The sequence below is a fragment of the Saccostrea echinata genome, unplaced genomic scaffold (genome assembly GCF_033153115.1).
Source record: "Saccostrea echinata isolate AGI-Se365-2 ecotype Australia unplaced genomic scaffold, CSIRO_AGI_Sech_v1 ptg000058l, whole genome shotgun sequence".
Classification (NCBI taxonomy): domain Eukaryota; kingdom Metazoa; phylum Mollusca; class Bivalvia; order Ostreida; family Ostreidae; genus Saccostrea; species Saccostrea echinata.
Genome location: NW_026889807.1, coordinates 6,479,463 through 6,507,294, shown reverse-complemented (window position 1 = coordinate 6,507,294; position 27,832 = coordinate 6,479,463). Strand labels below are relative to the sequence as shown.

General features: G+C 33.2%; 1 protein-coding gene across 2 annotated transcripts; it reads right to left on the bottom strand.

The window, feature by feature from the left end:
- Positions 1–508: 508 nt before the first annotated feature.
- LOC133174467 (uncharacterized) lies at positions 509–20,543 on the bottom strand. Of its 2 annotated transcripts, none has more exons than XM_061309589.1 (4): positions 20,443–20,543; positions 4,231–4,363; positions 2,328–2,398; positions 509–1,937 (listed from the first exon to the last, which is right to left on the bottom strand). In XM_061309589.1, exons 1-4 carry the CDS (start codon positions 20,510–20,512, stop codon positions 1,783–1,785), a joined length of 429 nt encoding a protein of 142 aa, XP_061165573.1. In that variant the 5' UTR covers positions 20,513–20,543; the 3' UTR covers positions 509–1,782. The 2 variants fall into 2 exon arrangements, with proteins under 2 accessions (XP_061165573.1, XP_061165574.1); XM_061309590.1 differs by lacking the exon at positions 20,443–20,543 and adding an exon at positions 13,831–13,881.
- Between the last annotated feature and the right edge of the window lie 7,289 nt (positions 20,544–27,832).

Genomic DNA, 27,832 nt, shown 5'->3' with positions numbered 1-27,832 from the left:
TCCTAATTTGTGTTTTCTGTCTAACTAGTACAATTCGATAGTATCCACAGGAGTCGCTAATCACTGACGGATAAAATTTAAGTTGGTGCTTCTTTAAGGTAGGACTGGAAAGAATTTGTTAAAAGGTAAATTTGAGAATAATATTTAATGTGTAGATCTTAGCAAGTCTTGTGGATGGTTCTCTAAATATCATTTCGTGCTATTACGAACACCATTTTGCGATATGTATATGACCTGAAAAAGGAAGAAAACTTAAACAAAAGATACTTATTTTATTTCTTTAATACTACTCCTAAGAAAAAGGGTAGGGGGAGGGGGTCAAAGAATATCACAAAATTTATTTTTATTCCCCAGTCATTGTTCAGATAAATTGAAAATTACTTTAGCAGTTTAAGTTAAGACGCAAGTTTAAAAAAATATTTAGTAGCAACAAAACGTGGACTATACAGTGGACAGGCGGAAGGGGGGGGGGGGGAGGGGTTGAGATAAATCACTCAAACGCAACAAACTAAGAAACAACCTTTATTTCTAAAACTTCTCTTTAAAATGGATTTCTTCACATGTCATATATGATCGTTTTATAATAATAATAAAAATGGGCGTACAAGGCGAGCTAGAAAAATTCCTATGTCATGCGACAAACAAGAAACTGAAAATTTTAAATCTCAAATAGAACACAATTTTCTTTGATAGTTCATTGAACATTAAATGTATACTTAATGTTGATTGATTGATTGTTTATTGTTTAACGCCGAGTCGGCAAAATTTCAGCCATGTTTCTGCGGATGTATACTTAAGGTAAACTATTCACAATTTTTGCAACAATCTCACAAAGATTAAAATTATTCGTCTATTAAATAACATACACCCACTAAAGAGATCAAAAATAATCATCTTTCATACTATAAATTTTTTTTATGAGTGGGTCTTCGCGCACTTCAACGTTTTTTCAAAGTTTATCCCCAAAGTATCCAAAAAATACACATATTTCAGTTGACAAAAACATGTCAAAAACACTGTACCTTACAAATACACTTTTAGAACACAGCATACATGTACGTATATCTTTCAGACGAATATTTAAGTCTATTTTCTCAATGGTCATATCACAAACATAAACTACATGTACAATGCCTCTGTTCATCTGTTTGTTGTGGCGTAGTGGTTAGCGTGTTCGTCTCAAACAAAAAAAAATAATTTTAAGGATAGCTATTGTCTGGTTTCGAATCCCAAGAACACCACTTTTTTAAGTAATAGAATAATTTTACCGAGAGAAGTTTCCGCAGAAAAGTTTTGTTTGTCATAATTTCTTACCTTTTAATAGAATGAACTTTATCTAAATACTAAATTCACAAATGGAATATGATTTTTATTCTTTTGAAGCTGCAGGCATTTTGCACGCCTTGTTCGCCCATCTTCAACATTCTATATGATGAAATACTATTAGAAATGTTTTTATAGGCACATTCACAATATTTGATAATTTTTTTCCTAATGTGGTTGTTTGTATGTATGCTAAAAATTAAAGTTATGAATACATGAATTTAATATGTTAATGGTGAATATGGAATTAAAATTTTGAGTAACAAGTACATGTACATACAAATATAAAATTCTTAAGGCAATATACATGCAAATTTACTACAGAAAAAATCTCTTCATATTTCAATGTAATAAATTTAATATATGATCTTTCAAACAAAAACAACAAAAAAAGCATAAATGTAAAAATATCTCAATCTCTCTCTCTCTCTATCGCTCTCTCTGTCTCTCATAGACATTTCAAGCTTTTGCCGGTGGTTGTCCGTACGCCTGCGGTTGTCCATAGGCCTGGGGTTGTCCATAAGCCTGTGGTTGTCCGTAAGCCTGTGGTTGTCCGTAGCCAGGTTGAGTTGTTTGAGGGTTGTATACAACACCTGGTGTTTGTTGTCTTTTTCCTAGTAAATTTTGAAAATATTTGAATAAAAGGCGATATCGAGAACGGAGAATACACATTGCTTGAAAATCTGTTGATAAGTATCAAGTATTTATTGATAAATAAGTTACATGTATCATGTATCTTTTGAAATGTAGCGTTTCAATTTTATTTTTTACAATAAATGACAGCCAACAAAAAAATTTTTTGTTATTGTGTTTTAAAATTGTGGCCGTCTGAACCGTAATCATTAATTTTAATTCAACCTTATAACAGTATTGTTATTAATAGTTGTTGCTTTTTACATTTGCATAAAATTCACTATACATGAAAAAAATCAAGTTGTCTGTCTACCTTATCAAAAGCAATTATAATCGGATGTAAATAATCACACTTATAACAGCTGACTTACTGTAGCAGATGCAGCAAACGACGACACAGACGATGATGGCGATCAGACCGACGATAGGACCAACGATAACTCTGAAATAAAAAGTTGATAGCAACACATTATTTATGCTTGAGGCGATCAGACGGGTTCAATCGCCGGTGGGGCAGAATAGCTCAGTTGGCAGATCATATGACTAGAGATTCAGGAGGCGCGGGTTCGAATCCCGATCTGGTCTGTCGTATTTTTCTCTTCTCCTGTTACACTAGTTATTTGTCCTATAGACATATATATCAGAAAATAAAACCTTTCGCAAATCCCAGAACACGTGAAGTGTAATTTCATCAATAAAGGATCTAGGGATTAAGAGACTTATGAAGCGTTCAAATATTCTGCTTTAGAATTATTTTGATCAATGATACCATCTTAAAGCTGAGGTAAATGAACGAGGCGATCTAAATCCTTTAAATAGAACATATTTTATATTGAAGAGAACCTGCTTGCTTCTAAGCACAAACATTTCGATTGATTTTAAATTCATATGCTGAAAATCAACATTTTTTTTTTTTTACATTTGTAGATGCATACTGGGTATCAATTAAAATAAAATGAAGATAATCTATGTATGAGGGTATTTCATTTAATCTATAATATTTAGCAATACCGACTTCTCTCTCTCTCTCTCTCTCTACAAATTTTGATGTACATTTATGTTAGTCTAAAATAACCACAAAATGTACAATTCTGAGGTATATTGTACATGACTTTCCTTGGATAACTTTTCAAATTTCGAAATTAATATTACTGGGTGGTCTTAACACCAAATTTACATTCAGAAAAAATCTGTAATTTATCATGCTTTTTATATTTAGATCACGCCTATAAATCAAATCTTTAAATGATTAATAAGTGTTCCCCGATTTTATTTTATTTATTCGAAATCAAAGTTTTCCCTTGATTTTTGCTTATCTCACCTTATATGCACACATACATTAGATAAACTTGAGCATTAATTTTATTACTATAAAAAGTAGGGATGTCAACGAATAGTCGACTATTCGACTCTCAGTCGAATGGACCGACGATCGAATAATGAAATGACTTTCGAATACTATTATTATTAAATAAATGCAATAAAAGCGATAACAAGATGGAATTCTCTGGCCACGATCATAAAACAGATTTAGACTTAAGTCAAATTTTCAATCGACTGTAAATTGTTTATGGATATTATTGAATTGATCATAACATTTTTGTGAAGCAACATTGAAAAAATATTTTAATTTTGGTCTGCTTGACTTCTACAAAATTTTTATTCAGCATAAATATTTTGACCTTAAGTTTAAAATGTTTCATGATCCCATCTTAAAATTGAGAAACCGTTTATCCTCACAGTCGATAAGATAAACTTTCTTCAACAAAACAATAATTCAAAGTGCTTCACTGCCCGAGAATTATTTGTCAGTTACTGCCTACCGGTGTTGTTTTTGTAATAAATTACCCATCAATATTCTGAATGCAGACTTGGCTCTTTTGTACAGTAAAAGTCTGCACCAGATTGTCATTGTACTCGGAAATGGTATTTGTGAATTTATGAAAATTCAGGTTACTGACAATCACAGTGTTTTAATAAATCGGCGGGGAATTTGAGTTAAAAATACGTCATGTACCAGTGAAGTCTGAAATACAATTTAATTTCAGAAGATGCTCCGAAATTTCGACTATCGTTCAGATAATACAAACGAATAAAATCGACTAAGGAAAATAAATATTTTGACATCCCTAATAAAAAGCATACTTTTAAATAGCCTGGTTCCCTGTCCCTGTTATGCTTAATTCGTATACTCCGCGACACTAGGCAAGGATGAGCCAGGGAACCAGGCTAACTTTAAAACAACACAATTTATATAAGTAAATCTATACATACCCGATACTAATACAGGTTGCAGATCCGGTACAAATGTACCCGGAAGGACAGCACCAGATAGTCCCGGAACAGCAGTGATAGAATGAAAGTGGACAGTCGCTATCACTGCTACAGGTGCCATCGGAATTCAGCGCTAAAAAATTAAAATAAAAAAACATCTTATTATTCATAAGTACTAAAGACAGTAAATAAATGTTTTTGGGGGGATAGTTGGATTAAACATGTATTTACTTGTATCAATGAAAAATTATTATTTTTAATAATTTCATTATTCATTTTAGCTTTGAGGGTTGGGGGATCGCATTTCTATTTGATTGTCAGATTTTATATGATATTGGTCTTCCTTCAAGAGAGAAAGAGAGAGAGAGAGAGAAGAAAGGCCTAAACTCAAAAATCCTATTTCTGGGGGAAGGGAAGGGGGTATTATTAAGTTGGTTTGGATCTTTCACTAAATTTTCGGTACATATTTGAAATGCTGGATTTGTCAGTGTTCGGTCGTACAAAAAGTGGGGGGGGGGGGGGACTTACAAACGAGAATTTAAATAGTAAAACTACATCAATTTTTTTTTTTTTTCAGAAAAGTGCCCTCCCGCGTGTGCTACAGTTAGGTGAATTTTTTTTCTTTGCTATAATGCTAGTGCTAATAAATGTCTGTCCATCCTTGGATTTATTTTAATCTTTATGATGCTATTTACCAGGCGACACCTGTGTTCCTTGAACACTCTAGTTAGTATACTGTATAACTGACAATCAATGTTTGAATCATTAATAATATTATTTAATTTAAGTCTACAGAATGCCTGTAAAACAGAAAGCTCTTGGAATAAAGAATATGTTAATTATTCTCTTATATTATTAATTAATCTCTAAAATTAATGGCGTCAAAACAAGCTTTTAAATAAGTAAACACTTCAGGCATTTATGGTTTTATGGTTATTTGAGCGCAAGATTATCCAGAACTTGATGGGCAAGATGACCACTATCAGGTCAAGTGGCACATGAGTAGGAAGAAATTCTCACTTAACAATGTTGTAGGTCACTAACCTTTTTTATCCGTTTATACTTAATTTTTAACGACCGACGATGACTTGACAGCAGATTTTCCACTTTTGTCAAGCTTGGAGGATTCACCGGGAGTGTGCGACCTTAATACGTTAATGACAAGTTTATGTCGTCTAAGTGTAATTTGTTTGATATATTCTAGGAGATTCAGAGTTTACTTTACATAAGGGTTAATGATAACAAGATTGTAGATTCAATACCTTGATGATGCAATATTACAGTGCAATACCTTGGTTGTGCAATATTATTATAATACAGCTAAATTTAGAGTGCAAACCGGTGTTTCCCTTTGACCTATAGCCTCTCAAAACACAATTCATTTTACTGAAAGGGAACAGAGCTATTGAAATGATTTTCGAACTTTTCGGTTTTATACACTTGTATGAATAACAAAATAAATGTATTTCAAATTGGGAAAAAAGGGGGTATTCAGTAACAACTGTTTCGTCCATGGTATTTAATTTATTTTTCATGGATAAACGAACCCTCGTCTAAAAACCAAACTCAACCCCCTTCCCTCGAATAAAGATAGAAACGCATATTTTCTCTTTGTTTTGTTGTTGCCGTTGTTTTGGCCTCCCCCTTTTTTATTTATCTTGAACTCGTCGTATAGTCAGTCGCCTTTGCTGTTTTTTACTTTTCACTGGATTTCTTTTCCCACTCAAGTGAACGACCTGCTTACAGAAAAAAAATTAAATAGTCATTAGAAAGTGGACAAAAAGATCTGGGTTGAGACGAAGGGAATTTCTCCGTTGACTTCGGGTTCTTATTAATAAACAAACCAATCAATTTCGTGCATTTCAATTTTTTAGGGGGGTTGGGGGGTTGGTGGATCTTGACAAGGAAAATATTTTTCGTTTTATGCATATTTGACAAGTGTGGCACATGTGGCAAGTTAACATAAAATGAGTAAATAACAATGTAGGCATATCATCTTTTTTCATTCAAAAATGTCAGAGAAATAACTAATTTTACGATCAAAAACTATCTTGACAGTGTTTCAATCAAATCGTTCTTAAATTTCAGCAACGTCCAATTTGAAGTTTACAAATTTCTTTTTATTAAACACAGCAAATTTAATTACTTTATGAGAAAAATCAAGGTGACTGGGGGTTAAAAAGAAATCAATTTCCACTTACCTTGTACTAGTGGTAGAAAGACACAAAAAACTATTCCCAAAATAAAACGATACTCCATTTTTTATTTTTTTTATTTTTTACAGAATTGTTTATAAGATAGTCAATCAAAAAATAATGCCAGTGTGTTATTGCGCAGGATCTAAAACTTGGTAGAATTTTAAATATCTGACAACAGAACTGACCCAATCCTCTTACAGTTACAAACAAGCCATTGACCGGAGACGCTTAAGGTCAATAGTTCAAATCACACGGTCGGCTGACTTTTTTCAAAACCTCAAGATAATCCGCCATGTATAGTCCAGTGCTCTGGGGCACAGGTATTTAAAAAAGGTACCACAGGTGGTGTGGCACATGTAGGACATCCATAAAATATTGGAAGGAACATCGAGTTAGATATGACTAGATATAATGGTTCGGAGCGTGTTTTATCTGATTTCCCCTAAACTATTGATCTGCGTGGTGAGCTACATGTATTTGCTGCTTGTCCAATCCCTGTGGTCAGAAATGCAATCTATCAATAATATTTGATGATTGTAGTGTAATGATGAACTAGATATCTCTATAATTATTGCAACAAATTTCCGTATAGACAGTGTTTTTTAAAGAAAATATCTCCATTCATAAGTCTTGTAACAAATAATTCAATGTATTTGTCATGTGACAAATAGGTTTTTAAAGAGTGACAGTGTGATAATGATGTGCATTGAACTGTTCAACTTGAATAGGTAAATTTTTCGTTGGAATAGAACGACTGTTATGAATCGCCCATTTCTTCTGAAACAATGAAGCAACATGATACATGCAATTTTGGTCGCAATATTATTGTCTTTAGACACCACTCTCTCTCTCTCTCACAGGTACCTGAAGTCTGGATACCCCCCCCCCCCCAACCTTGTTTTTAAAAAGATAGTAAGAGCTAACAATTTCTCAAAAATTATCAGATTTCCCCGTTAATCACATCCACATTCAATCCATAATCCGTTCAATATGCAAGCAGATTGTACTTTTTCTTACGTATATATAAAGATTGGTTATAAACAAAAGAATATTAAGTAATTTTGGAAGAAAACATACTTATGATTCAGAATTTAATGGATTTTTTCATTTTTAATTGTATTTTCTTTATATCATGTTTAGATATCTTAGTATTATATGTTGTAGTTTTTCTGCATGGCGAAATTACATATAGTAGCTATGTTTTCTATAGTAATCTATATATCGGCAAAATTATTGGGGGGGGGACGGCCCCCCCGTGCCCCTCCCCCCCCCCCGGTTCCTACGGCCATGCGGACCGATGTGGAACAAGCAATTCACTAAAACAAGTATACCAGGGGCATTCACCTGTTAACAATACAAGACAGATCCAAGTGACTTATTTTAAATCTCAACAGGTCCACACCCGTAGCAACGGTTTCAAAAGTGTGTGTAGGGGGAGGAGGCAATCCCCCCGAAAAAAAAAAAGCAACCATCTAAACTGTCCAAAAAGTGGGGGGGGGGGGAAGACCCAGCCCCCTCAAAATAACGCTTTACTGTCCATATCCTGGAATTTGCCAGTGCTCACCTTTAATACAGCAATAAAAAAAAGGGGGCAACCATCGTCTATATGTAAATTTACTATAGCAAAATACTATACTCAGAAAAAAAGTGCTAAGGACCTGGGTTCATAAAGACATTAATCGCATGTAGATGAAGTCAGCGAACATATTCAAAATCCCCAAACTTCTAATTAGAAAACATAGAGAGCAAGGGGTTTAACAAAGATACATGTATTTTCGATCAACCTTTATTCATATAATATACACAACAGTGTTATGGTCATTATATTTCGATCTCGACTCTGAACAAATCAGCGCTCTGTGTTTATGAAATATTTGAAGTATGCACCTGTCACCAATTTGAAAATCAAGGGACCACACCTTCAAAGCACATATTCGTATGCTGTCTAGAGATATTTTTGACATTTTTAGATTTTAATGCAAATAAAGACATCAGTGGTTAGAGTGTTTGCTCTAGAGTCGCGAATAAGGACTTGATCCTTACGTCGCATATTTGAATCCCACTGCAGGACGTGGAGACATGTCCTTCGGATGAGACCGTATAAACCGAGGTCCCATGTCGCAGTAGATGCTGGCACGAAAAAGATCCCTCACCGCTCAAAGGCCGAGTAAAAGTCTAAGTGCAGCCCTCCTCCACCGGCAGGTGGAGGCATTCCATATGAATGAAAAATTTATTCTTGAAGAGACAACAAACAAACAAATCGAACATTTGTCTTTATAGGTATAACAGAGCTTCATAAAAGATGAAAACTTGAAAAAAGCACTTCTGAACCTTCATACATGTCATTTATTTCATACATTATTAATGTTCGTTAGAGTTTAAACAAATAAGAACATATAAACATTTTTCACTTTTCTGAAGAAATGGGCATACATGTACAGTGTATCATCATGTTCAAAAGAAGGCTCAAAAAGTTTCATTCAAACGGAAAAAAATAACCACTTCAATGCAATGACTGTAAATTTGAACTTATGAGGCACATTGTCTTAGATAGCGCAAGATTTGTCGATTTGCATTAGAATAATACATTATATATAATAACATTTTCATATTGTTTGAAACTACAAATTCTCTGTGCTTGACCATTGATCTACACCCATATACATGTACTAAAATTACATAATCTGAACCTTTGCGTTCATTTCGTTGGAGAAGAGAACTTCACAATCTATTGTATATATTTCTTTTTAGCCACAGTTATGGTAGTTCTAAAAATTCTAAAATTCAAAAAATCAGATCTTATTAGAAAAAGGGAAATATTTATGCATCTATGCAGTATGGCGACCTCCTAAGCCTCAAGTAAATAATGCTGAAAGCAGAGCAAAATTTAAAATGGAAGATGATATCATCGTAAACACAACACCCTGTACCCAGTGAAACTAAAAACCGGTTCTCCTTACAGTTCAAGGAAGTATTCTAACGTTCACTTGATTGTCTTTCAATAATGATTTCATTACCTTTTACAACCAGAATTCGCAATTTCCTTTAGTAAGTAAAATTTACAACAAATTTTTACTCACGTAATCAAAAATATGAAAATTTACAGACCACATGAATTTAAAGAAAAAAAATAGAACTTGCCTTTTGAAGAATTGATCAAACCCCAAAAATGAATTCATGCCATGCACGTAGAATCGTTTTTGAAAGTGGGGGGAGGGGGTATCAGCCAGAAAAATAATTTGCAACTTACACATGTACCAGAAAAATCTTCGCCAAACAAAAAAAATAATTAAATACCCCCTAAAAACAAACAAAAGAGAGAGAGAGAGAGAGAGAGAGAGAGAGAGAGAGAGAGAGAGAGAGATTTGAAAAACTGGAAAAAAGAAGAAAATTTGTCCAAACACGAAAACTTTTTTCCTCTTTGTTGGGGGGGTGGTGGTGTTAGGATTCAACTTTTTCGATAAGAAAAAAAATTTGGAAACATTTAAGGTGAGAGGATTTTACCATGCTGAAACAAAAAAGGTGGTCCTTCAATGAATGTTTTCATGCTAGATAAAGTGTTGATCAAATGTCCTTGATCAAACAATTGAATACAAAAGACGGAGCGGGTGCATTGTCAGTTGTGTCTTTAACTTAATGTACAATTTTCAATCACAAATGAGTACATGACTTCATTGGCATTTAAAAATTGTTATTTAGTGACAATAACGTGTTTAACATTTTCAAATTAAAGGTTTTTGTATTTACTGTATGTGTCTTGTCTTTTTTATTTACTTTTTAAAAAGTTTACCTTAGAGTTGAATAATCAAATACATGTACATGTTTAAATCGTTATTGAATACTATTCTAGCAATTTAATTTATACATAAGTTACTGCAAGAATTTGTCATTAGGAAATATATATAAATACCTTTTTAAGAACCACAAACTTATTTAAAAAAAAAAATAACAAAACAACAAACTTTCTAATTTTTTTTTTTCAAGTGACCTCATCAGAAAAAAAGGTTAAATAAAATCTATATTTTTAGCGCAAAACATAACCTTATAGATCTCCATCATTTGTTATCTATAGATATTTTATATTTTCAAATTGTGTTTACGTTAACGTTCTTTTATTTCCCAATATCGATTAATCAAATATTGTGTGCTCCTTGTCATGATCCGGAAAACGGAAAAATCCGTAGACAATTCAATGTGTAAATAATGGCCTAATAGTTAGTATGAAAAACGTCAGTCAGGATTCGACTTCTGCTAGATTGTATTTGCTGATGAGATCATCGTATTGACCACAGAACTTATGACTTCAAACGAGACTGTTGATATTCATGTTTCATCAACTTGTTTGTCAATAACTTGCCTCGTCTTAGAAATTGTACGTAGAGCATGCTCTTGCGTCATAAGTTTCGTTGTTAGGTTACCATTAATGTCTTTTTTTTAGTAAAATATCCAAATATGAAACAGATGTGTCAGACTCTGTGGTACATGTATCTTTTATTTCAAGTTCACTGGGATATATCGAGTCGATATATGAATGGAATTTACTATTGTTAATTGATGATACGTCGTCGATATATGCAAATGTCGAGTTCTCATGTAGAAGTTTTTGAATAAATTTTGTTTCATATGAATACAGAAATAGGTCTGCTAATAACGAGACGCATTTGGTAACGATGGGAATTTCGACAGATTGTTGGAAGAACTGATCTCCAAAAACCTGTCAATCAGAAAACTCAAGCATCTTTTTAATATCAACTTCAGAGTACATGTGCGTACAATTAGAATGTTTTATTTGTAACAAAATAATTTTGCAAATGACCAATGACAAGGTATGTAAAATTACGAGTCCCACTTTTAATAAAAAAAGCATCTGTTTATGATGTCAAAAAGCCTGTATTTTATTTATCGTGGGGAATGGTTGTATAAAGTCTTGAAAAGTCGTACGATTTGATGTTACTGATTTTGGTAACATTTTGTGATTTCAAATTTTTCTAAAAGTTCCTTGGAGTTTTTTTTTTAATATCGACATCTGATTTACACCATTTCTCGAATACATTGTTGTACAGTACATGTACTCCTGAAGTTTCTCCTTTTCGACTGTCAATGTTTCAGTGAGGAGTTATGAAAAAAGCTTGGTAGATAATTTACTGATACCCGCTATGTATCTTTGTAAGGATTATAATAAAGTTTAGGAATCATATATAGGTATGGTATGGTAATTCAAATTCATTTTGATTGTTGGGAATATTAAAAATATCTAAAACTGACATATGATTTTGAAGAATTTTCTCCATGGGAGATATGGGTTAAAGTTGGATTACCGCTAGCAGAATTAAAACCCGGTTCCCCTAAAATACAATTAAAATACTGAGCCTTGCAAACAAAGACATTTTTGTTACCTGCTTTATCAGCTGGAACCAGCACATACTGATCGAGTAATCTATCTCATTCTTTTTTCACTTCTGAATTACTGAAGACCAATTGCATTTAAGCTTCCTGGTCTAGCTTTTCTGCAAATTATTTTGCACAACAAAAAAGGAGAAAAAAACCTCTCTTTTTTTAAATTCAGACAGGTTAAGTGTGTCAAATGTTTTTGACAAATCAAAATAAAGATACGTTTTTGACTTTTAAAAAAATGTAGCATAGAATTGTTAAATTCATAAGATTTGAATTCAAATAGCCGAATTTTACGTGTATTTTATGTGGGCAAAGGATTTGCGGTAATGGATTTTTATGGAGAAGAGTGATAGAGTCTTAAAGACAAAAGATAGGAGATTATACCAGCTCACTGAAAACGGCGGCGCAAAAGCACTGTTCGAAACATGATTTTAGTGTTTTCGAGATATGCATGTGAATTACATGTAAGGCTAGGTATAGACATTTCTATGCAGATGAATCGCACAAGGGCTATATCTCTTATATAAAGAAGGTTAAAATTATTAAAGAATGTTTTTAAGTTTTGTGTGAATTATTGGTGTGTAAATCATACTTTTCACGTAGACAGCTAGCGCGCTTCATGAAAAATATGCCTACAGGCACGTCTATGTGATTAACTCCCCCAAAAATTCACACTTAACTTGAAAATCTGCCTTATACTTACATTAAACATGTTTAAAAGCACCAAAAATATACCCAATGTTTGAATTCCTAACTGCCCTATATCATTATATTTTTATTAAAGTCTCTGTAGCCTTATTGTGACGTCACTTTAGCACGAATTTCTATGTGTATATTTTTACGCGTGAATATATATGAAAATGACATTCAAATCAATTTCTTAGTTGGCGAAGTAGAAAAACACAGCAAATTAAATATTTTCTAATACAAAGTACCCACGACACGTTGTTACCAGTACAGATTATGACGTCCTATTATGACGTCATTGTTCTTTACTACCCGAGGTTGTAAAAATATTAAAAAAAACAGCTTTGACGCAAGGGCATACTCTATTTAATTTTAAAGAAACAAGGTATAATTAGAAGCACATTATTCCAAGGATTGATAGCATTGCTGCACAAAAGTCGATAGGTCGATTGTTTCGTTACTATTTGTAAAGTTTTCAGTTGAAACTGGGTCAGACGCACAGTCCGTTGTAAGTTTCCTCAAAATCTGATCAAATGCGAAAGTGCATATGATATATTCAGCAATTTTATTAATCTTAGGAATATTCTCCTTAGCATTATACATTATTTGTATAATATTAAAAAAAAAAATGCCTTTTCGCCGAAGCTGTTTTGATGATGCGCTTTATTGCATGTACCTTGTTTTGTATGGAAAATTGAAGTCATAATATGACGTCATAATGTGTACTGGCTATATTATGCCGTAGGTACTATGCATAAGAAAATGAATTTCAATTTTTCTGTATTATTTGCATAGAAAAACCTATACCTACTCACATGCGAAATCGTCTTGAATAAAAATTTGAATTTGTCATATCAAATGATATTTTTGCTCACTTGAGTTATGATATCGAAGAGAAATTTTCTGCCCTCAAGACTTCTGAAATCGCAATGAGATGTCTTAAAATAATAGATTAGAATTGGTAACTAGAAATAATAAAATATTATATGATAATCGATTTTATCTTCTGATTTCCAAAAAATCAAAGCCGACTCCCACTTTAACCAATAAGCATTTCACCATTTTAATATAATTTTTAATTTTCTTACTATTTCATTAATCTGCAATATCACTATAGTGCATTGTTGTTGCTTTTTCATTTTTTTGTTGTTGTTGTTTTGTTGTTTGTTTCTTTATTTGTTTTTCTAATTGAATTTATTTGTTTTTAATTAAATACATGTATTCACCTTTTTCATAAATAAAAAAATTTTCCTATTAGAAAATCAATCAAAACTATTTCATATTTATAAAAACATTTGCTAGACTAATTCTAAATTCTTACCGTCAATTACAATAAAATTGTTCATAAAACCCAGAATAAAAACGGATACCATAACTTTGTATACCTCCATCTTTAATGTGCATGTGCAGACTAAATTAGTAATTTGGCTATTACGCAGTAACCTGTTATGCAAGATACGTTAACATTGAAAAGGATTTTCCAAGTGTGACCGACTACCGCGAAAAAAGGATTGATTCCTGATAATAACTTTTAACTTGTTAAAACCCGAATTAAATCATTGACGAAAATCTATTGCAGAGTTTTCATTCCTGTTACGCTGTATGACTGTTTCATTTTAAAAAATGCGCCTAGTCAGGTATTCGTTTCGTTTCGTTCGTCACATCTCATTTCTCTTCCCACAGAAAAGAAAGGAGGGTGACCTGCATGTGAAAAATGTGCCTGTAGCCCAGTCGTATCCCTACGTCGGTGCCTCAATTTAGGAGCTAGCTTGAAAATCGACGTTTCATTAAATGAAAAGCGTTCTTTATGCCGAACTAAAAGTTAGACAAAAGATTTACGTCCATTCATGAGGTAGGGCAAGTTAGGATAATTATGGTAATTATTACGAGGTCCCGAGTAACGGTAGGCGTTGTCAAGATTAAAAACCCTCACTGCTCAATGGCTCTGAGTGCCGAGTATAGGTCTAAATTCGAAGCCCCTCGAAGCTCCCCATCGGCATACGAAAACGTTTTAATATGAGTGAAAAACTCTCGAATGGGACGTAAACACCAATCAATCAATCAATTAAAAACAAAATTGTGCATTCCGATCCATATAGGGCCATGTATATCATGTATATATGAAAAACAAATTTCGAAAATATTTCTTATCTATATTTTTCTTCTTTTTTTCTGATAAAATGTTTTGAGCAGAAATTCGCTATTATGATATTAAAAAGTTATAGTCGTTATGCAGATTACCAAGTTGTCCATTTCTCCATATGAGCCCCAACTGGAAACCGTTTTCTACAGGCCATACTTGTATAGCTCTTACAGATTAAAATAATAATCGTGTCATGTTTTTATGCATGTGCAATACTGCATAGTCAAGGAGTTGGTAACTCACTTATGCCTTGCGTTTATACTTTATAATTACGACTAAATTTACGGCTATCTGTGTAACGCAGAATACACCAGACCAAGTTTCGGTGTCCGTTTGGAAAGTAAACCAACAATTAAAACAACCAAACCAAAGTTTTCTTAACGACGACGGACCTAATTCATTTCTACAATAGATTTTTTATTCAAATTTTAATATGAGGTAAAGTTACTTTTGGTGAGTTAAAACCAATAAAAAAAATAATATGGTCATCGATATAGACTTTTAATGGGGAGCGTTTCAAATGTTGGCGATGGAAATCGATAATTAGTCCCCTACCGGTGAAACCGGAGGGGACTATAGGTTTCCTCTGAGTCTGTCCGTCCGTCTGTCTGTCTGTCTGTCCCTCTGTCTGTCTGTCAGTCTGTCCCACTTGGTTTTCCGCACTTTTTTCCTAAACGCTTGCAGATATTGAGCTGATTTTTGGTATGTAGCTTTACCTTGATTAGTTATAGATCAAGTTTGCATTTCGTCCCGCTTTATTAATTTTTGACGGAATTATGGCATTTTCAATTCTTAACAGGAACCAGATTACACTTGCCGGTAGGGGACTAGTATTGCTAATGCAATACTCTCAGAATGCTTGTTCCTATAGGAAGTAATGGGATATTGCCAGTGTAGGGTATAAGAGTGATCATTGAAAAAAAATCTGCAATAGAATTTTTATTCATATTAAAGGACAATGTTTACTAGACAATTTACCAGCAAATTATGTCAAAAAATAAATAGGTCATCGGCTTAGATATTTCAGAGGGGCATGTCAAACGCAGGTGTAGGGCACATTTTGAAGGAAATTTGAATTGAGAGGAAACGTTTGAATATCTTTAAAAGAATTAAAAATGTATATTTTTTATCTTTTGCAATACATAATTAAGTCAATTTGATTCAAGGCATATGCGCGGTTTTCTGTGCAGTGTCTCGAAATTTCGAATTAGGTCCATCGTCCTTAAATCATGAAAGTAATATCTGCTTATATGAGTAATATAAATGATTATCCGCTTAAAGGTACATTTTTTTCAAAGTATTTCAGTAATATCCTATATAATGATAAAAAATGCAATTGTATAGCTTTATGAGCTAAGGCGATGACATCGAGGAAGAAAAACATCATCCTTATGATATAGTTGTGTTTCAGGGTTATGACACATTCTATAATTAATAATGTCAAAGGTAACGACATTGCATATTTCAAACAATAGAGAACGCTCTATATTTATGAATTCTTTATTAGAAGTATATTTTATTTTCTTATTATATATCTATATATCTTCATATTATTTTATTTTCTTACATCCCTATCTTATCCCTATCTCGTTGCTCCTTTTTAAACATATCTAAATGGTGTAACGATTTTCAATGATTTTAGAGTCACAGTCAACAAGAAATCTTTTTGTTTGTGGTCTATCATTGTTTTGATTTACACTCACTTACACTGGCAAATGAAATTCATCCCGTGAATTTCACTTGAATTATCCCTTTATAATTATCCCTTTATAATTATCCCTTTATGATTATCCCTTTATAATTATCCCTTTATAATTATCCCTTTATAATTATCCCTTTATAAGTACACAGGAGGGTTGTTCTAAAAGTAATATCACGACTGCTATGGAATATTTAATAATCAAAAGTTTTCATGAAAAACAAAACTCATACTATGTACTAATACACTGAACTTCTATCTATTTTGACTTTTGCCCTAAACTTTTACTCAGATATACTAGTATGCAATATTTGAAACATTAGAATAAACACAACGTTGGTCTCGATGTCGCCGCATGTCGGGATCGTTATGATTTTTCTCTTCAACACTCATTTTGAATCTGATGATGCATAAGATTTACATAAAAAGAAATGAATTTAGAAATAACCTAGGGCAAAGTTAAAAAAAATTTTAACACTATAACTCAAAACGAGACGGTTTATGGCAAAATCGGAGTAAAGATTATTAAAAAGAAGCACATAAGAATTTGAAAAGATAAGCGTATGAACTAAAAATTAACGTCATAACTACGTCGATACATTCTTGCTGTTCGGTGATACACTAAACCTAACGTTATTTAAAAAAAATATTTTATATATTCGAATGAAATTTTAAAGCAAAACAGATGGGGTATTAGTATTTCAAATCTTGTTGATAACACTGGATTATTTTAAAACGATTTTATAGCAGCTGTTGCACAACTTTTGGATTAACCTTCATATGCACAATTCAGTATAATTTTTAAACATGAATCTCACAAAAAATTCATTTAAGATGCATTTTACCCATCGAATAGATTAAACCAGGAGCGTACAACTCCTTGGTGACTCACAGATTACAAAGTAGATAATATCAAAAGTAATAACCAATTTCCAATACCGTTCATGCATTAATATTTAATTTTTTAATTAACACTGTTGCTTTTAAGATTTTCTCAAAGTCCAGCTTGAATGTTTGAGACGGTTCACCATTCACCATGCACTAATTTCACTTTGAATATGACTCTTCTGATGGTTTTTTTTTCTAAATTCGTTCGATTTAGTAGATAAAATACCAAAGACTTGGTTGGAGTTTGGTGTAAAATTATCAAACCATGATACATTATAACTAGTTTCATAACATCCAAGACGATATTAGCTGTATGAGATACATGTATTATAAAGAAATATGCAATGTATAAAATATTCTACGGGTACGTCGTCCTCCATAAACTATGCAAACAGAGAATCATTGAATTAGCATAAAGAAATGAAAAGTGATTTTTCGAGGTCAGCGATGCATATTTGAGAAGTATCGACCTGTTATTTGCATGGTAAACATGTCGGTGAAAAGTACTGTTAGGAGATATCTCCGGTAATATAATATATTTCTGAAATCAATTTTATTATTTCATTACATAAAGTCAATTTTTAACCCCCAATCACCCCTAGAGTGAAATAAAAAATTCCAAAACCTAATTGCACATCATCAGAACACACCCAGACTTCTTCTTTAAAAAAAAAATGATTGGGCAACTTTGAAAAATTAAGAGATGTCGTTTTTGACCCCCCCCCCCCCATCGCCCAAGGATGATAATCAAAATTCCGAAACCCTAGTGCACATCTACAGGACATGCCCGATCACATTCCAAAATATGACTGGCTACTGCAAAAAATATAAGAGAACCAGAGTTTTGTAGAAAAACGACGTTTTTGACCCCCAATCGCCCCTAGAGTGATAAAACCAAAATTCCGAAACTTTATTGAACATCTAAGAAACACCACTTATTATATTTCAAAAGATGAGCTGGTTACTGCAAAAATTTTAAGAGGAGTTCACGGAGATTTGTGCAGGAAAAACGTCGTTTTTTGACCCCCAATCGCTCAAGGGTGAAAATCGAAATTCCGAAACCTTATTTCACTTGTACAGGACACTCCCAATCACACACCGAAATATGAAATGACTACTGAGATAAATGTAAAGAGAAGTTCAAAGAAAGAGGTATTTGCAGAAAAACACTACTTTTTTTACCCCCATATGTCCCTCGGGGTTACAATAAATTTTCAAAATCTTTTTTGTACATGTTCAAGGCACCGCTAATCATATTCCGAAGATGAATTGGCTACTCCTTAAAATAAAAGAGGAGTTTGGAGAAGTGTGACAAACGGACGGACCAATGTAATAACAATATATCCGAACTTTTTTAGGACAAAAGCGGTTATCTTAATTTTTTATCACATTTGTCTAGTAACATTTCAATAATCTGTGCATATTCTAAGATTTTTTACCTTGTATTTTAATATCAGATTAATCAATACTATTTTATAGCTTTTTTATCACACATATGATAATTGTTTTCGACAACATTTGCGCGAGTCATCTTTTCCAGTCTGTTTTCATAATCTCCATAAAGATAATCTCAAAAAAGATACGTAGCAGGTTCCAATTAATATTCTACAAAGCCTCTTTCTATACTCCTCACTTAAATATTCACAGCAGTGAAGGTGAATTTTCAAAAGTACTCTACTACAACATATTCGAAACGTGGTGTAAATCAGATGTTGTCATTAAAAGAACTCTAAGGAACTGTTAGAGAATTTGAAATCACAAATTTTACCAAAACAAAAACATAAACACGGACGACTATTTAACACTGCTTTTTCAATAAACTTATTAATTTACTTACCTTCTCATTGATCATTTGCTAAATTATTTTAATAAAAAACATTCTGATTGTACACGCAAGTACGCTGAAGTTGACATAAAAATGCTCGTGTTTTTGATTGACAATATCTTTGTAGTTTTGGATTGGTACTCACTGCGCCCAGTTATTAGCAGACCTATTTTTGTATTCATATGAAGAATTTATTCAAAAACTTATATATGAGAAGAAGAAAACACCTGCTGTGGCCTTCAACTCGACATTTAGATATATCAATGACGTATAATCAATTAACATTAGTTTCTTCCATTCATCTGTCGACTCGATATATCCTTGTTTATTTGAAATAAAAAATACCACTGATCATGACATTTCTGTTTCATTTTAGGATATTTTACTAGAAAAAGACGTTAATGGTAACCTAACAACAAAACTATCGTCAACCTACCTTATTTATGTAGCAATATAACTTATCACCTGCATATGGAGTTTATGTTTCCCATTTGATTCGATACGCAGGAGCATACTCTACGTAAGAACCTTTTCTAAAACGAGGCGAACTATTGACAAACAAGTTGATGAATCAAGGATATTAAAAGTCTCGTTTACAATCAACATTTGGCAAGTTCTTTGGTAGAAAAAATTGTTAGGCCATTATTTTCATACTAAAATGTGTATTTTTTCCATTTCCCCAGTCACACCATGGAGCACACGACAGGGCTTGTTTGACCGGTGGACAGGGATGTTTACTCCTCCATGACACCTGATCCAACCTCAGTTTTTAGAGGTCCGTGTTTGCTCTGCTCCAGATTTGGATCGTGTCAATGGACTTTTGAACTTGATTACTGTTTGTTATTTCTATATTTTACATAACGCATATCCCTAACAAAAAAGTACTATAGTTTACTATAGTTAACTATTGTATCAAAGTTTTTTCACTATAGTAAATCGCAGTATATTTACTATGGATTTCAGATCGTTATATTTTTTGTTCTTCAATTCATACATGCACATTTTTTATATTACATTGAAATATTATTTGTATTTTCACACATTATTTCCAAATTTTACATTACTGTTATCGAATTTTAGAGATTTTAAGCTTTGAAATCTCAAAAACAGTTCCAGAGTAAAGTTTCATAGTAAATCAAGTATCAAAGTTTTCACTATAGTTAACTATAGTAAACTATAGTTTACTATAGTAAATTTTTGTTAGGGATGTATCTATGGGTCCGAAAACAATATAAAATGTAAAATATAAAATAAAAATGAGGATATACTGAAAAGGGGAGGGTAGAAATTGCAAACATCTTCATATGACTAAAATCCTTGTTGCTATCCAATTACTAATTTTAATTTTTAAATTATTATAGTCTTAATATTTCCTTACCATTGATAAGAGGAAAGTTGTTCAAAAAACCGAGAATAAGAAAAGGGAACACAATCTTGAATACCTCCATCTCCAGGCTGTATCTGCACACTAAGTTGTATTTAGCGTTGATATATTACGCAGTAACCTGCAATGCAATGTACGTGTACCTTCTCATTGATTAGTATTTTCCTGGTGTGACAGACTGCGACCCGAGAAAAATAAACCAATCCCTGCTTATTATCTGTGGGAAAACCCCAAATCAAGGAAGAAGTGGAAAAGGCAATTAACAACGATACTTCTAAAAAAAATAAATAAACAAATAAAACTTTCTTGTTTTTAAGATGCGGAAGATTAGGATTTTATTTCTTAATCGTAATTTTTGTCTTTCTTTGATTCATGAAACAAATATTGCAACCGTAAAGGATTCTTTTACTAAAATAAATATATTTGCACACTGTAATCTCATAAGCAGTCAATTTCCACAAATTATCTCATAAAATAATTTTAAAGATATCAAGTTGTTCTATTTTTCCTTATAAATGCATGTTTATTGAATAAGGTAATACTGTAACATTATGTTTATAGTGTACAGCGTCTAGCTTCTTGGCTATGCCAGGGCATTTTCAACAGTTGGAAATGTTGGTAATTTGCATAGCGGAACAAGCCCGTTATGCATAAAACAATATTATCACAGATAATTCAATTTATGCCGCTATGAGAAATCTGGTAAACTTTACACCGTCGGATAGTTACGGATTTTTAAACCAATCAAATTCTTTGTTTTTGTTGCGCCATTTCTGCAAAGCCTGTTTAGTGCAGTGAAAAATATAAACACATTGTCGTGGTGAACTAGCTAGACTCCTTGAAATAACATCGTTTTTGTGTTCTAGCAGTTCCATTCACCAGCCTACTTCACAAAAGTAGCGATATTCAAGGCAAGTAAGCTTTTAACAGTGTTTTACATCCACGTGCTGGGTAAACCGCGTGCCCGTATACTTATAACACGGCAGGGGCGGATCCCAATTCTATGAAAATACAGATATGTCTCCTTGGTCATTCCTACATTCTTAGACTTTGCATGAATCATCTCTCGTTTCCGACTGTCATTAATGTCCCTGGCATACCCAACGATTAGAAGGCAATTCCTTTTAGGGGTGAATTCACCATGCATCGGACACCCTCGCACTTCAACAAGTTCTAATGATATCGTTACCTACCGAATATTATCAAAATGGAACTTTACATGTAGTATGTGGATATAATACAAATTTTTGACATTTTTCGAAATAAGTCAGAATTCACCAGGGATCGGACAATATTCACCATGCATCGGACATACGGTATTTAAACCAGAAAAATATCATACAGTACCTTGATCTCAGTGCTTTAAAATCAGTGATATCGCAACATTTTTATCTTTTATTTAAAAAATAACCTTCTAGTTAAATTTCGATCCACAAATGTGAAGAGATTTTAGTTGCATCACATCGCCTTAAAAAGGCTTTGAAATGCTAGTAATATGGCAACTCACGCCTTTGTCTCGTGGGTTATCATCGTCTATTTTAAAGATATAAATTGAGTCCACTTCTAGTCTTCATGTATCAATAACTTGTATTTTCACTGAACATTTAGAGTTTTATTTTCTATTTCCGTAAAAAAACAGCTGTCATTTGGATTTTATATGAAAATGGAAGTGATTACCCTTGCATCGGAAAGTGTCAGATACATGGTTAATTCGTGTCCGATGTACGGTTAAATAAACATACTAGTATAAAACAACTCTAAAAAAAATAATATGTTGACGGTGCTACCGTTGGGGCGAGCGCATTGTTCACTTGATTTTAAGATCTGCCTCTTCAAACCGCACGAAACATTTGGAACGTCTAGACTGTGACGTCACATGACATTGTATGTTAGCTGCATTTCCATAAACGAAGTTTGAAAAGTGCAAAAATTTTAACAAAAAACGTTTCATTTACTATCTATATGCAATATTCATTAAATTAAGGTGAATTTTTTTGTGAATTTTTAGGTGTTGTTACCGGGGGAACGAAGTTAGCAGCGAGAACAGCAAGCGATGCATTGTGGGTCCAGAATTACTACGGAAAAAATTCTATGGAAGGAATGTGCAGTAGTCAGAATTTTCTCTTCGTCCAAGCGTTGTCGTTAGAGCTCGCAGCGGCGCTTCGCTATTATGCAAAAATTGAAGTAAATTTTTTTAACAAATTTCTTTTAAAGTAAATTTTTCAACAGTTGGTCCTAAGTGCTAAGGTTTTCTTATTTTACTTATGTTTCTTGCGAGGACACCTTTCCTTTGGCACTAACATTTTTGACCTCATGACCTTTAACTTTGACTGTGGCATTCTTTCGAAAAACTTTAATCTTGGTCATATTTTCTGAAGGGTGTTAGGGCTATCATATTACACGTATTTATTCCTTGTGACAACACTTTTCTTTGGGTATCAACAATTTTGACATCTTGACCTTGAATTTGAAAATTTTGACATTGGGTTAAGTTTCACAAATATATCTTGCTATTTTTGTTTTCCACAGATTCAAAAAAACACAGTCAAAATCACTTCCGAAGATGCTTGCTTGCCAATGGGAAAATTCTTAAGTTCAAGGAGGATTCATGAATACGTTTATGATCCTTTTAGTGATCCAGCGATGCCCTACACATCAGAGTCCTGTTCATCAGAGCGAACGTTCGCGAGCGCTCACCAAAATTCCTTATACATCCAACAGAAATGTCGGCGAGTGCAAGCGCTGCTGAACACGCCTCAAGATCCACCTGCGGCACACCTCGTCTGAGTTAGACAGGATAAGTTTTCTTGCGGTCCACTAATGTTTTAATCAGTTTACAATTGTATGACAAAGATTATAAAGTACTTAATCAAAACAAGCATTCTGAAAGTATTTCATTAGCAATACTAGTCCCCTACCGGCAAGTGTAATCTGGTTCCCGTTAAGAATTGAAAATGCCATAATTCCGTCAAAAATCAATGAAGCGGGGCGAAATGCAAACTTGATCTATAACTATAATCAAGGTAAAGTCACATACCAAAAATCAGCTCAATATCTGAAAGCGTTTAGAAGGAAATTGCGGAAAACCCCTAAAAATTGAGAAGGCCGTAATTCCGTCAAAACTCAATGAAACGGAACGAAATGCAAACTTGATCTGTAACTCATCAAAATACACTCACATACCAAAAATCAGCTCAATATCTGCAAGCGTTTAGGAAAAAAGTGCGGAAAACCAAGTGGGACAGAGTGACAGACAGACAGAGGGACAGACAGACAGATGGACAGACAGACAGATGGACGGACACACTCAGAGGAAACCTATAGTCTCCTCCGGTTTTACAGGTAGGGGACTAATTACACCATCAAGAATGCCAGTTATAGCAGTTGTCTCTAAAAAAAGAATTATAGTTTAATTATTATATGATTCTACGAAATATATGTATGCCGAGATTTTAATATTACAGGTTGAGTTGTTTTTTTAGTCCCCTACCGGTGAAACCGGAGGGGACTATAGGTTTCCTCTGAGTCTGTCCGTCCGTCTGTCTGTCTGTCTGTCTGTCTGTCCCTCTGTCTATCTGTCTGTCTATCCCACTTGGTTTTCCACACTTTTTTCCTAAACGCTTGCAGATATTGAGCTGATTTTTGGCGTGTGAGTGTATCTTGATGAGTTACAGATCAAGTTTGCATTTCGTTCCGCTTCATTGATTTTTGACGGAATTACGGCCTTTTCAATTTTTCAGGGTTTTCCGCAGTTTTCTTCTAAACGCTTTAAGATATCGAGCTGATTTTTGGTATGTGACTTTACCTTCCTTAGTTATAGATCAAGTTTGCATTTCGTTCCGCATCATTGATTTTCGACGGAGATATGACATTTTCTATTCTTAAGGGGAACCAGATTACACTTACCGGTAGGGGACTAGTATTGCTGATGCAATACTCTCAGAATGCTTGTTTTAAATGGAGAATATAAAATGTTTTGTAGTACCCATTAGGTATCACGTGTTTGGGGCATGAAAGGCTCTTTGAAGTACTTCCTTGTCCTTTCAGCCCATATATGCTGTTGTGATTGTTTGAATGTTTCGCTTTGCTATATTTAAATGGATTTGCATGTTGAAAGGGATTTTATTATTTAAGTCAATTAAGAGCTGCAACCACACCCCTTTCTCTCTCTCTCTCTCTCTCTCGACAATTATGACGAAACTGCTTTCCAATCTTTACTCATATCAGGGACCTATAACTAACGGGATAGGCAACTCTCGCAAGTCTCGCGATATCTCGTAAGTTGTGGGATTTCGTAAGTCAATTTTGATTAAATATATCTCTTTTGCTATCAAATATTTCAAAATAAAATCTTAAATTATCTATCAAAAAATTATTCAAGATTTGTTATTAGCACTGTTTTTACTCCTTATCTTAGTAGTAATTACGTTTATTTAAAAATCAGTGCGTGCCCCTGATCGGCTGTATTTCCGAGAAATCGCCGATTTTGGTGGTTGTTTACTTAAGATCTAAATCATTTTATAATATGTGCTTTAAAATTTATTAAATATCCGTTCCGATACACAAAAAGAACAGATTACATTAATCAGAAAACAAGCTTTTAACTGGGAAAAAAATGTAGTTTGAAAAACTTGCAGTGTTGTGTGTGCCGTTTTGGGTAAATAAACATGGCGCTGAAGGAGTTGCCTATCCCGTTAGTATATAGGTCCCTGCTCATATCTCTATTTATTTATTGATATGTTTTGAATTTTAAGGTTATATAATTTGATGTAATTTAGGATAAGAGATTATTAGTCCCCTACCGGTGAAACCGGAGGGGACTACAGGTTTCCTCTGAGTCTGTCCATCCGTCTGTCTAGCTGTCCCTCTGTCTGTCTGTCAGTCTGTCTCACTTGGTTTTCCGCACTTTTTTTCCTAAACCCCTGCATATATTGAGCTGATTTTTTATGTGTGAGTGTATCTTGATGAGTTACAGATCAAGTTTGCATTTCGTTCCGTTTCAAGGATTTTTGACGGAATTACGATTACGGCCTTTTCAATTTTTAGGGGTTTTCCGTAATTTTCTTCTAAACGCTTTCAGATATTGAGCTGATTTTTGGTATGTGACTTTATCTTCATTAGTTATATATCAAGTTTGCATTTCGTCCCGCTTCATTGATTTTTGACGGACTTATGGCATTTTCAATTCTTCACGGGAACCAGATTACACTTGCCGGTAGGGGACTAGTATTGCTAATACAATAATCTCAGAATGATTGTTTTTGTTTGTATGTGTGATGAAAACATTTGTCTTTCATTTAATTTAATGCACAGGTGCTTGGATTTCAATCCATGTTAATATGTATGATACTTATAGTACATATAAAAATGTTCTATATGAGTGTATGATGTCTCCTTGAATATTTGGTAGAATTACCAGAGATGATAAAGCCAGTTTATTGTCTCAGATATGTAAAATAATATGTAACACTTTTTTATATAAATTTTTCCTCTAAATGTCTCAGAAATGCAATTGTAATATTCGGTCACTTAAAAACATCAAGTCATACAAAACTCTTATAAAAGAAGAAATATTCTTGTTAAGTATTTTAATATTTTAAAAAAAATTGCGCACAATGTGTACATATACACGTATAAAAATTAAAATGAATACATATACTTTATGCAGAAATGGTGTAAAATTATATGTTGATGGGCTACAAGTAATTCAATCAGTTTCCCCAATTCTACCTGTTCAGAACGGCTTGGTTGTTAACAGAGGGAAAAGAGTTGGTGGTATAAGTGTACAAACCCTAAAATGAAGCATTCATTAAGTTATAGTTCAATAAAGCTTTATGCTGCATATGACATGGGTATTATTTCTGATAAATGTTGTAATGTTAAAGTATGAATAATAGAAGATGTTAATAATGATAACCATGATTGTACTTGTGGATGATAAGGTAATCAGGGTAATGAAGGGAGCTACCTGGAGGAAGAGGTCATGGAATGAGTTGATAAAAATTCAGTTATTGAAGATATCGGGTGTAAACGATGAGGATTCTATTTCAAATATTAAAATATTTGGGGGGGGGGGTTATGTTGAAAAGATAAAAAAAAATATGTGGGTTCTATCTTATCTATTTCAGATCTTGTCACGCCAAGAAAGAGGAATTCAGTGAATACGTACAATGCAATAAAAAGGTACCCTGATAGCTATAGTCAATTTTCAGAAAAGTGTTTTTAAAAGTTTGTCTACTGTAGCAAGGCAAAATTTTCAGTTCTGAATTCCAGAAACTTATACACTTACATTTTATTTATTACATTTGAAAATTTGAAGAGTATCGAAAGTTATTAAACAAGTTTTCAAATGTTATGCTTTTGAAGAGTTTTCGTCAGATCAGTTTGTCGATGTTTTAATCATTCATAATACTTCGCTTCAGAGAGTCATTCTTCTGAATGCCGCGTATCTCTCCTTATGCTTAACATCTTCCCATTGGTGTCTTAAATTGCACTTTACGGAAGTGGCCGTACCGGTACAGTAAGAGGATAATTCATGACATAGTTATAAGGTGATTGTAAAGCTCAAATTAGATATGCAAACAGTATTCGATATCAGTATTTGTAATTGTCATAAAACTCAAACCTTCTGAAAATAACTGAAGTCAAACAAACACTGAAACACACAAATATAAGTAGATCTGAATTTCTTTTAAGATATGACCCTCATTCCTTGCAAGAGAAAAATTGGAGAGAAAATGTAAGCAAAATGACAGATATTTAGAGTTTTTGAACTGTAAGAATTACGACATTTTCTTTGAAAACGTTAATGTATATTGATGAACTATGCCAGGACAGCATATGATGTAGAAATGTCATAAAACTACAATTGAAAAGCACTTCCTCTTTGGTTAAGTTTCCTTCAATTATTTCCAAAGTGTGTTTTACAGCCACTTCACCTTGAGGAAATAAAACCAATTTAAGGAATGATTATTTAAATTACGAGTAAAAGGATCAAAAGATAACCTCTATGAAACGGCAGAAAATGATCAATACAGTACAATCTTAATTCTAACCTTCTAGTGACTGACCAAAACAAAGCACAACACAAAATGGACATGTAATCTGAGAGATAGAGTGGAAGCTAAATATCGGGTTGTTGAATAAAAAGAAGAAAATTAATGAAATATGGAGATAACGAACAATATTCAAGCTCAAAGTCCCTTTGGACATATAAATAAAATAAGCGAAATCTCAAAGCAAGATAACAGTCACAAGTACACTATATAACGCAAGAGTCTCATAGATATAAGGGTAAAATGTGCAAGAATATTTTTCTTGAGAAAAAAATAACAATACAAATGACTTGAAGGGAAAACATTCCTATCCAAATGTACATATGAAC

What these genes read in the sequence shown, in the direction of transcription:
- LOC133174467 (XM_061309589.1), bottom strand. Translation starts at nt 20,512, where the DNA reads ATGGAGGTATTCAAGATTGTGTTCCCTTTTCTTATTCTCGGTTTTTTG. An exon ending in CAACTTTCCTCTTATCAATG is followed by an intron (nt 4,364 to 20,442) that starts GTAAGGAAATAT and finishes TTAATTTTTTAG; the next exon opens with CGCTGAATTCCGATGGCACC. An exon ending in GCAACCTGTATTAGTATCGG is followed by an intron (nt 2,399 to 4,230) that starts GTATGTATAGAT and finishes TTTTTATTTCAG; the next exon opens with AGTTATCGTTGGTCCTATCG.